Below are 12,074 nucleotides of genomic sequence, written 5' to 3' on the forward strand. Positions count from 1 at the left end.
AATGACACTTCAGGTCATTTCTGGCATTTCCTCTGATTCTTCCTCTTAAGACATAATTATCAGCTGGATAATTATCCAGCTGAAAAAAACCCACCAGTTGTCTCCTCATGGCCTGAGACACTGGGAACTTGCTGAAGTCCGTTCCTTAGAGTTTTATTATGGAAAGAATTCTTGCTAGTTCTCATGTATCTGGTGACTATTCCTTTTCAGAAGAAGTCCACTGTATTTTGAGAATCTTTGAAGTTGTGAATCGTAGGTAACATCTTTAATCAGTTCCCTAGTTTAGAGAATTAGTGCTTGCCCTGATCAGTATGTGTTGAGAAAAAAGAGTTCAGAAGAGAATTCAGTAGTGCAATATCTGTAGGTGACTAAATGGAAAGTCTTCTCATCATGTGTCTGGGAGAATTGGCATACTGCTCTGGTGTGAAGGACAGGAATATCCAGAGATGGTGTGCACAGATGTGTAAAATAAGCTTTTCATTCCTGTGTCATAAAGAACTGGTAATGTAACCAGCACTTTCTGGTCATACCTGTAACAAGGGTTGCAACTCAGCTACTGCCCAATTGACCTAGAAATTGAGAGAATATTTTCAAGCACATAATGCAACAATTGTAGTTTTTGAAGGTAGATTTGTTAAGCTACTAAAAATCCTACAACCACTTCAGACTGAAGATGCTTGTAAGCATTTTGCAAGCTAAAAAGCAAAAGTTTACCCTTCCATAATCTACAGTTTTTGCTGACTTTCTTCTCAGTGTCTTTGATGGAATTTTGTATAACATGTAAAATACATTTAAGTAATGTCAGTGTTATTTATCATATATATTTATATATTATTCAATTACAAAATTCTTGAAGGTTTGAATTTTTGCTTCATTGGTATATGACTGTAATTTTTATTTCTTCTTCCTTTCTCTTTTTCCTTCAGAACTACTATGGAGCTGCCAAAATGATTCTTTCTGACAATCCACTTGGGCTGACATGCGGAATGGTGTGTCCAACATCAGATCTCTGTGTTGGTGGCTGCAATTTGTATGCCACTGAGGAAGGACCAATTAATATTGGTGGATTGCAGCAGTTTGCTACTGAGGTAGGTAGGACATGCAAATCTCTTAAATTCTTTGTTTGTACTATTGAGTATTGCCTGTGGTTGTCTTTGTTAATGAATTAAAAAAAAAAAAGTTGATAGTAATAAAATAAAGGCATAGAAAGCTAGAATAATTATCCTTTTTCTTACAGCACACTCAAATGCTTAGAAATGCTTTCATAATGCAGCACATTATAGGAACATAAGGAACATTATTTGTGAACAAGATGATTCTTTAGACATACTGGTAGTTGAGACAATTTCTTTTATAATGAAAGATTTATCTCAGGCGAAATTGTGGATCTTACTCAAGGAGGCTGCATAGGGGAAAAGTTCAAGTGCAGCTGTATCTGTAAGTGCATATTAAGGAGATGTAGAACTGTTCTGGGCATAGGGCAGATTCTATAGCAGAATTAATGTGTATTTATACTGGTTTTGAGACAAAGGATAAGCTTCAGATTATTTTTTCTTTTTATTGTCCTGTTTTTCCAAACCTAATTAAATACATAGTTTGAGGCTGACCTAAAATATATGTAGATGTGTATCTATTTACATAGGTACAGATTCACATTATATATGTATACATATATATGTATATATATGTAAATTGATTAGTTTATAAAGGTAGGTGCATGTTTTGGCTACTGAAGCAAAGGCTGGTACTTGCTTCTTCACGTTAAAAGTTCTTTGCATGGGTTTTTGTTGAGCTTCTCGTGCATTGCTTGTGATTACGTAGTTTCAATGCTCCAATTTCCATCTGAAGAAAGACAGAGGCAACTACTCACTTGCTAACTTCTTTTGAGGTGGAGAATTTTTACCTAAGTTAAGGTCTCAGACAGTACCTCATCTGATCTATCGGAAGTAACATTGGGTAAAAATTGTTATTTTGGCCTCTGTAAAAGTGAAGGACTTGTGGCTATATTTAAAACAGCATACTTATGTTAAGACTGCACATTTCTATATAGTCCTTAACAAATGTGCATGTCCCTATTCTGTATCATGAGCCTTTTGTCTAATCTTATTTACAAACATACAATGACGTTCCAGTCAACTTTGCAAAGCCTGGGAAAAAAACCAACTTTGTAGGACAGACTAAAATAGAAATGCAAATCAATCTGGAAGTAAGAGATGATGTCTATAGGACCAGTATTTTCCTCAGGTATCATGCTCAGACTTCACACCCTCTTCTCTATGGCTGTGGGTTATGATTTGATGAGCAAATATTATTACCTGCTGCTGCTGTTCTCCTTTTATCTGTTTGTATCCCTCCTTCCTTCTCTCCAGGAGACTTGTAAATCTTCTGGAGCACCTGATAAACTTTCCTGCTAGCTGTTGCTGAATCTTCTCTCCTCTCTGTCATTTAAATAGTTACCTACTTCATTTTTCTTGAGATTTGAGCACACAAGTCTAAGAATCCAAACTTCTCACTTACAGAGTGAGACTAGAGACACTGAGCTGCATTAGTTCTATGTCTGTGTTGAATAGTTGGGCTTCATCAGTCAAGAAACACTTTTATTACCTTTTCTTCTATTGGCGTTTATTCTGTATGTATAAGAAGCTAGTATTCTGTATATATAAAAAGTTAGTATTTATTGCAAACAAGAAGACTTCTTTTTTCCTTAAACCCCCCACAAAACCAAAGATAAAAACTCCAAACCAACCGACCAAAGAAAAAAAAAAAATTAAACAGTTGTCAAGTAGATCATAAATACAATGGTGAAATATTACTGTTTAGGAACCACATGCAAGTAATATCTGTTATAATTTGATTTGTGTCTTCTTTTAGCCCTTATTTTATGATTAATAGAGAGGAATTATGTCTTGATAGATAATGCTAAATATCTGCCATTTTTCTTCAAAAATCTTTAGAAATTTATTAAAAAAAGCTCAGTGCTAGCATAATGATTGATATGAAAACTGCAGAGGATGAATAGTTTCCAATGTTTCAAGTTTTTTTGAAATTATGTTAGTTTCAGAAGCTGTAACAGAATAAAATGGTTACATAGTTCTGTATGGGACTCCACCAAAAAGAATGTTTCAAAAAAAATTATTTTCCGTAGTATTTTCGTGGTATCTATATTTCTATACATCTAGTATATAAAAAAAAATGTAAAATATTATAAAAAAAAATTGTTGTTAATAACCTTGAGGTTTACTGCTGTTTAACATAGAATTTGTATGTATTATACCACTCTTAATTAGTAATAATAGGCAGTCACTTTTGCAATTAGTACTTTTTTACTTTTCAGTTAAATTTTACTGTGAAAGTAGGTGTAGTTTAAAAAAAATAATGGTATGAGTGCTTCAAAGTAACAATCATTATGAAAATATAGATTATAATATTCAAGAAAATTGTAAGTTACTGCTGTTTATACAAGAATTGGCCCAGATAGTGTGTTCACAGCTCTACCTGTACAAGTAACTTAGGAAATTGTGTAATTTAGGCATGCAACATGTGTTAGTCTTAATGAGAGCTGCATGGTGATTCTTATGCGTGGTGTAATATTTGTCCCACAGGGGCTTATTTACTGAAAACTCCATTGTGCATGAAGCCAGTTTTAGGCTTTTTTTTCCCTTGGAATTAGTCTGAGGATCATACACTTGATGCATTATGAGAGTGAGCAATAATAAAAGGGCACAACTGCTAGCTGAGATAATAGATAAAATTGCAGTAAAGCAGGAATTTGGATTTAAAATGGAAAATATATGGGTATGACGTGTGCCCGTTTGTGCTTCTGAACAATGACTGATCATCTGTTCATACTGGAGATAAAGCTCTCTAATTGTAAAATATTTGTCTTGCATACGGTAGAACAGTAAAAAAAAATGGCACCTTATGCCGCCTGCGTTTTCCTTCTGCCCTTTCATATAGTTTTATAACTATGTTTGGCTCATTCTCAAAGTGAATTGTAATCCAGCCTGAGAAAATGTGAATTTTGACAATTAAATGTTTAAGTGGAAAAAAAGGAAATGACCGTTTGTATTTGTGATGTAGACTGTGTATACTGGGATGCAGTTACCATGGTAACTGTTGCATCTAGAGAATAACATGGAGTAAATCTCACTATTATAAATGACAAGTGTCAAGCTCAGGTTACACCTGCTACTGCACAGGTCAAAATCATATTAATGTCTTTATCTGTCTCCTTTGCCCAAGTACTTCAGAATCAGGAAACATCCATTTTTTGAGCACAATTTCAGTGAAAATATACTGAGATTGCAGTGACAATACATGTAAGCATGAGGTATATGGCTGTCAGTCCCAAAATGAACTAAAATCACTGGTTACACAAGTACATGTTTGCAAGCTTGTAGTAAAAAGGAAGGGAGGTCTATTACCGTATCTGCTGTAGTATCAGTAAGAAACCCACAAATTATTACTTTTTTGGATAGACTTCATAGAATCTAAAAGTTCTTTCCTGTTTCTGTTTAATCATTCTGAATGATGCAGCACAATCTAAATAGAAAATGCATTATTTTAATCTCTGCATACTAGATATAAACACTAGATTATTTAGTACTATGGCTCTTGTGCCAGCCACAGTTCTGATTAGTTCCTCTTTGCAGATGCATTCTGACTGCTGCTGCAGCAGAAAGAAATTGGAAAAAGAAATTGGATACGTGTTTTTCCAAAAAGAGGGATTGTATGAGCTTACCTGCTGCTCACCTAGGGACATCTCAGCAGAGTACCTGTGCTGGAAGGAGTGTTCTGGTGAGGGACCCGAGTTCTAAACCTCCCTTCTTCCTCAGCCCACCACTGTCAAGGAAGAAATGTCTTCCCTGAGGGATTGCCATGGAGTGGCACACTGTGCCTTGGGTTTAGGGTTCCTCTTTGAGCTGCAAATTGACAGCTCTGATCAGTCTGTAGTGCAGCTCTGAGGAGAAGGTGGCTCTCATGGGGCTGCCACTCCTGCAGTTGGATGGCCTTGAGATACCAGGCTAGGCATCATCATAGTCACGGATACATGAGCTGCATCTGCAAGAGGAGGCTTGTTTTGGGGAGCTAAGACAGCAGGACAAATAGAAAAAGCCCTTTATTTGTCAGTATTAATTTTAATACATCTTTAGGTAACTTTATCTTTTAAGTCATGTTGAAATCCATGATAATAATGAATAAGATTTCAGGCTTGTCTAAAGGGATGGTGTAGCTTTCTACAATAGTTCAGGGGAGGAATCTGAGGACTTCTGATTTTTCTGGCCAGTGGTGAAAGATTTGCTGATATTTTGGCACGTTATATAAACTTCTCTACAGCTTGTTTTGCAGATGTTAAACATTTTTTGTTTTTTGAAGGTGTTTGCATGAATGTTGCTGAGTCCGTTTAGTGGTGCGATTCATGAAATGTTGAGATTTGAACTCTGCAGTGTCCCAGATCCATGGGATATCTTAGGACTAAAATAATGGAGGTTTAAAAAGTCTTTAATAAGGTGTTTTAGGCCCTAGTTTTGCAAGCACTCACCTACCTCCATAAAAATTTGAAGTATTGCAACTTTAGCTCTTAAATTGTGGAGGGAAGAGCAAGAAGGTTTCATAACTAGCACGTTTGTAGAAAACACTTCATGTAACATCCTATGCTATTCACTGCAATTAAATGGAATTAATTGGGTGATCATGTAAATTGACAACTTCAAAAAGACTACTGTGCATGCAATTTGCTTTATTTTGCATTAAAATATGTGCAGAATATGATTTTCTTCTTTAAATATTAGTCTGTCCCGTATTAATGTAAACCAGCCTACAGATAAATATCCATGGAAACCAGTGGGAATGTGTGAAACTAATAAAACCAGTACCTAAATGTTCCTGATTTAATTGCCTGTATTTTACTTTCTTTGCACTAGTAGAATGTGATAACAATTCAGTATATACTGATATGTTCCACATTAAAATTAATCCCAGCTAGATTCTGATGTCTATGTCAGTAGCTGTTTGGTATCTCACTGCATAAGTGAAGGATGTTTAACTGTAAACCTTACTGATAAACTTATTTCTAGAGCCTTTTAAGGATGGAACCAAGCATTATATCTAAATAATATACAAGATTTAGTTATCAAATCAAAACTTACATTACTAAAAGGTTAAATTTTTCTTCTGTTTTCCATTCCAAAATGTGTCCTTCTGCATATATCTTGGATATACAAAGTAAGTATGTTTTGATAGTCTGGTTTTGTAGGATTAGACAAAGGTTTTTCACATTTTAACACTGAGATTAAACTTTCAATCTATTAACTGTTTTATTTAATACATTGTTATAGTCCAAAAATAATTTTAAGCAATCATGGAATAGAGGAATGGCTTGTGTTGTAAGGTAGCTTAAAGATCATCTAGTTCCAACTCCCCTGCCATGGGCAAGGACACCTTCCAGTAGACCAGGTTGCTCAAAGGCCCCTCCAGCCTGGCCTTGAACACTGCCAGGGATCATGGATCATTAAGGTTGGAAGAGATCTCCAAGATCAGCAAGTCCAACCTTTGACCAAACAACATCTTGTCAACTAAACCATAACTCTAAGTGTCGCATTGTGTGAAATTAGTTATTTTATTTATTTTAAATAATACAAAATTAGAGGCAAAAATTCTAAATATCAGTTCCAGCCTGTTTTAATGTTTTAAAATGTTTTAGACTTAAGTCATGCTTACTATGCCATAAAATTATTTTCATCTGATGAGCAAAATACATTTCTCTGAGTCACCCGCTACTCTTCGCTGAATGTCACGTCTTTTCATCAAAACATGCTAATACAAGTGGTGCAGTGAAGAAAAGAACCAGAATTTTATTACATGAGGCTAGCAATAAGCTTTTCCCTATCTGCATTCTGAAGAGCAGCTACAATGAGTTGGCTAAAACTTTCCAGGAAATTTAAACTGGAATCAGTTGCTCATTGAAACCACTCTAGTTTGCTCAAGTGGGACATGTTATGGAACCCGAGTACAAACTCATGTTATATGTTATTTTTATGTATTTTGGAATTATGCTCTTTGTTGAATATTTTGAAACATGAACCAACCCCTTTGCAGTGAAAGGATGCTTCATTTACAACAGAGAATACAGCAAACTTAGATTTCATACTGTGAGGAACCATGCTTTTGAGAGCATTGAGCAAATGCATTCACACCTTTACACATCACAATGAAGTGATGCATGTAGGAGAACTATAATATGTTACAAATGTGTGACTCGAGAGAATTTTTTTCAGTTGTTGGAACTTAGCAGAATAGATTGGCTGTTTTGGTTTGGTTGAATTGCATCTCACTTGTGGACTAAGTCTCCATGTTTTATAAGCTGGGCTATCCTGTTGGAAGACCCTAATGGACATGAGGCATAAGAAGTGGATAGAATCAATGAGGATTTAATTTGAATGGGCCCTAGACAGTGAAGTAGTGACAATTGTGTCATATTTGGTAAAAAGTTGAAGAATATATGCCTAATGTTATTAATGGCTGTTATATCTGATCTCTTTTGACTGAATATGAGAGAGAGCCAGAAGGAAAGGCAGACATGAGGATGATGACTGAGAGACTCCGCTTTAAAATTCATCATTTGGTCTCATTTTCTTGAATGGGTCTTGGTTAAAAAGCCCTGCAAAACAAAGGAAAAACTCCATCCAAACACCAAACAAGAAAGAAATCATGTTTTTGGAGGAAAAGTGAAAAGAAGGGCAGTAGTATTAAATTTTACCTGCATCCTGAACATAGTCTGTAGAGATTAGAAGCAGAAAGGACAGTTGAATGTAATGTGCTACTGAACACTTGCTTGCCAGTTACTCATCTCTGGCCACCAAAGGATTTATACAGAGGAATTCAGTGATATTTAATTAAGTGACTTACAGTATAGGAAACTTCACCATGAGGTGAATAAAAATCCTCTGAAATGCATTAAAGCAGTTTGCTATTTTCACACAGTTACCCTGCCAGCCTTAATATGCAAAACTGCCACTGAATTCCAGATGGCAAGATGCTGCCACACAAGCTGGCTGTGCTGCATAAAGACAGTTTTACCCTGTTTGCAAATAGGCAGAATTAAAGTTGACCATTCAGCCTGAACTCCTAGGATTTTCTGCATGAATGCTTGGTTTCTGAAGCTTAACACTGCACTACAGTAGTCTGGAACTTCAGTGTAACATTTATTTGATGGGTATGACTATTCAATAATACATATAAAAATAGTAATATTAACAATAAAGTAAATTTAGTAGTAAATGTTTTAAGCATATGTATATTCAGCATGTTCAATATACACATTAAATATGCAAGTTATATAACTTTCGTTTTTAATTTTTTTATAATTTTTTTTTTTTTTATAATTTTTTGTTACTGAATAGCCTTTATAAACAACTACATGAGACTAATGAAAATTTGGTATAACTCAAGCAATTTCTTATGAATATAACAGAGCAGACATTTTAGAAATATCATTGCATTTTGGTTATCATAGTCTAGTTTCACAATGCAATATGAGCTTTTCAGCCTGTGAAATCCATTAATAACCACATTAAACTTTCCCATATTGTATGAATTGTCAGGTTTAAATGGTTCTTTCTTTAAAACAATTATCTGTCTCTTGCTTCATGCAGTTTGTTAAACCGCTGTGTCAATTTACAAAGACTGGGGGAGTTTGACAGAAATTTTAGAGAGGGAAGGAACTAATCATTGGTTTACCTAGCATGAGTGCTCAAGTGCACATGAAGAAAATGAACATTGATTCAAAATATAAATGAAAAATTCTAATCATGAGTGGAATTGCCAAAATTTAGCTTGAAAACCCTTTGCGTCTTGAGTTCTAAGGAAAGTAAAATCTGTCGGTAAGCTTCTAAACAGTCTAAATATTATCTTTATTATGATAAATGAGAGTGTATGTATTTTAGAGGACTAATTAGTACTTAGGGAACTCAGCTCTGCCTTGAAATAGGTGGGGAACAGTGTGGTCTCCTGGTAGTTTTTAAGATGCTGCATTGATGGTGTTTGTGATATGACTGAGAATCCCCATGTAATGCACTCCTGAATTCTTTCATCTGCTACAACTATATACTGCTTGGGTTAAACATTTTTCCCCCTAATGCCTAAAGTAAAAAGAAGGTGTACCTGTGCTCGTCCATGCTTCTAATGTTTAGTAGCCTCTAAGGTTGTAAGTCCATACTTTTTCCTTCTGTAGATCATACAAGATAGAGACTCAGTTTCTTTCCCTACAATTTATGTAAGTAAAGAGGAGAGTGAAGTCTAGCTTGGGGAATGCAGAATATTTCTGCCTTCACCTCTTACCTGTATATCTGAGTAAAGAACTGATTTAGTGCAAATCTGAAAAAATGTGTGACATTACAACCAGGTTAGCAGCCCATTGTGTTGGGTTCTGTAGAAATGCCAAACAAGGCAGAGATTGTTCCAAAGTATTTTTAATAGTCATGACAGATCAGAGCAGATCATCACCATTATGATTCACCAGGTGAATGATTAATTGGGGCATAGGGAGAACAGTCCAACTTTCAGGTATGTCTACAGTTTTTGGAAACCCAATTAAAAATTGGGCAGTAAGTTAGATCGATAAGAAACTGAAATAAAGTCCTATAAAAATTACCTAAGAGGAGGAATCTAAAGCATGGGTTACCAGTGAAAATATAGCACTGAAGACTAAGCGTGGTTCCTAAAAAACATTTCAAACCCACCTAATGTTTGTCACCTACCACCTCTAAAATTCAAGCTATAAGTGATTTTTCCGGGATCATGCAGGCTGTCTCTTGCAGTGCCCCTTTACTGGCACTATAATCCTTTGCACTACTTGCAGAGGTGTTTTTCTACTAGTAAGAATAATTTGTTTGCAGGGAAAATTTTTGGCATTGCAGAGATTCTCTGCCATCTGGCTGGCTTTGCATTCCTATTCTGTTAGTGCTAGTCTGGCTCTGTCTTCTCTGTAAAATTTACAGTAGTGAAAAATCTGATGTCAGAGATTTTTCAGACAAAAAGACCCATAGAAGGACCAAACCCTGCAAATACAACATCCCTCACAAATGCACTGATCATGTCATTTGGAAACCTCTATAATGTTGAGAATTTTCTGTAATATATCAGCTATGTGACTTTACTAGCAGAAGTTTCCATTATATCAGTCACAATAAAATGTAAGGAGGGTATGTAAAGTACTTAACCTGTTGATTGTGTTGCTTTCCAGGTTTTCAAAGCCATGAACATTCCTCAGATAAGAAACCCTTCCTTACCTCCTCTAGAAGAAATGCCTGAAGCATATCAGGTGAAGATAGCTCTTCTTGGTGCAGGACCTGCAAGTTTAAGCTGTGCTTCCTTTTTGGCTCGGTTGGGCTATTCAAACATCACCATATTTGAAAAGCAGGCGTACCTTGGGGGCTTAAGGTAATAAAACAATAACAATAAAGCACTGTTTCCAATTATTGTAGAAAGCACAATGAAAATTGTTGTACATACAAAGTTTATATATGCTCCCTTGACTTTTAGCAAAGAAAGAGAATAGAAGATTCCAGATCTGTGAAAATAACTTTTTATTTAAGTAATTGATCATTCATGCTAAAAGAGGTACAGTTGCAGGCAAGCTTTAACTGAAAATCTGGTGTCTATCTCCTCTATTTTCTTCATATGACCTGTTAAATTCCAGGGTGGAATTGTTATTATCAAATTAACATATTAGAAAATTGTGTCGGGAACCATTTTCCCTTATGCAAAACTCTTAAAACAAGATGAAGTATCTGTAGCTCTAGTGAAAGAATGTTTAAAATGCTTTAGACAGATATTAATTTCATGGAGAGTTTTAGGTTTAGAATGCTTTCCTGGACTACCTTGTGCAAATAAAGGTGACAGTCATGGTTGCAGCTTTAGCAGACCATACCATATGGGTTAAATAAACCCCCTGCAATTCTCAATTTAAAAAACTTACAAATAGATAAAGGAAGGTACATTGCAGTTTTCCTGTATGGTAAACCCTTGGCTAATATTTGCATATTTTCAGTCCTCTACACTGGAAAATTAATTTTTGCCTTTTGCCACAGTAATGGCTGTGATCAAATCTAGTAGGTTTGTTGGAATCCCTGTGTATGAGATAATTCAGACACTGACTAGTGGATACCAAGCCATTCAAAATCTGCAAATTCTGCAATGTAAGATGTGCAAGAGTACAAAATGCATTCACACAATGTGTTTAAAAAATAAAAAATGTAATGAAACAGGGAGAGAAAAAAGGGTGATGCACTTACATTTCTTAATGCAGCATCACTGAGATCAATAGAGTTGACACGGTTAATTAATTTGATCCATAATGTCATAATGTCAAATACTTATTCAGTGTTCTGCAAGAAAGCGAATCGGTTCTGGAGAAGTTGAACTGATTACTTGCATTTTTTCCAGTGATGTTCAGAATTCTACCTAATTACCAAGATGTTAATCCATAGGCATTTAACTGTGAAGCTGTTTCATTTGAACTAGTTACCATAGAGGACTGCAAATTTGTATGTGAAATACCTATTTACCTGTTCAGTAGCATGTTATCATAAATTCCAGATTAAAGTCAGTTTTGTTGCTGTAAAATAGTCATAATTAATCAGAGGTTTTTAACAAAAAGGCTCTTTGTGGTGACAGGTTGGACTCTGGTTGGACTTGGCAATACAGTGCAGGACTTCCTGCAGCTGCTTCAGTGCTGTAGTACAATGTTACAGTTGCTTAGTATGTGCTTTTGTATTTGAAACAGTGTGATCTTAAGTTCTTCATGGTTTAACTTGAATTTAAAATAATGTTTTACCTGTTGTTTCTCCTAATGTGTAAGGCAAAAAACCTTACACAGAGTTTTGCTGGTTCTGTTAGTATCCTTAATGGCTGAGGAGTATATTTTAAAATGTATTTCTTTCTTTTGAGTCTTAACATGTATCAATCAAAGTCAGATTTTACTTCTATTCACTGTAGAAAAGCTCATGTGTGGCTTAAGGGCATCAGTTCCTTTTGTCCTTACTTTAATCTTAAAATAGAAGGGGGGCTGGCCT

General features: G+C 35.3%; 1 protein-coding gene across 2 annotated transcripts in view; it reads left to right on the forward strand.

Moving 5' to 3' along the window:
* DPYD (dihydropyrimidine dehydrogenase) overlaps nucleotides 1-12,074 on the forward strand; it is a 345,448-nt gene that overhangs the window by 107,257 nt on the left and 226,117 nt on the right. For both annotated transcript variants that reach the window (XM_005520957.3, XM_088060496.1), the window contains exons 5-6: nucleotides 927-1,088; nucleotides 10,244-10,440. In XM_005520957.3, the coding sequence (XP_005521014.2) occupies nucleotides 927-1,088; nucleotides 10,244-10,440 (359 nt within the window). The remainder of the gene's footprint in view (nucleotides 1-926; nucleotides 1,089-10,243; nucleotides 10,441-12,074) is intronic.

This window comes from Pseudopodoces humilis, chromosome 10 (assembly GCF_049639895.1).
Source record: "Pseudopodoces humilis isolate 2021_Gansu_Grassland_sample_001 chromosome 10, ASM4963989v1, whole genome shotgun sequence".
Taxonomy (NCBI): domain Eukaryota; kingdom Metazoa; phylum Chordata; class Aves; order Passeriformes; family Paridae; genus Pseudopodoces; species Pseudopodoces humilis.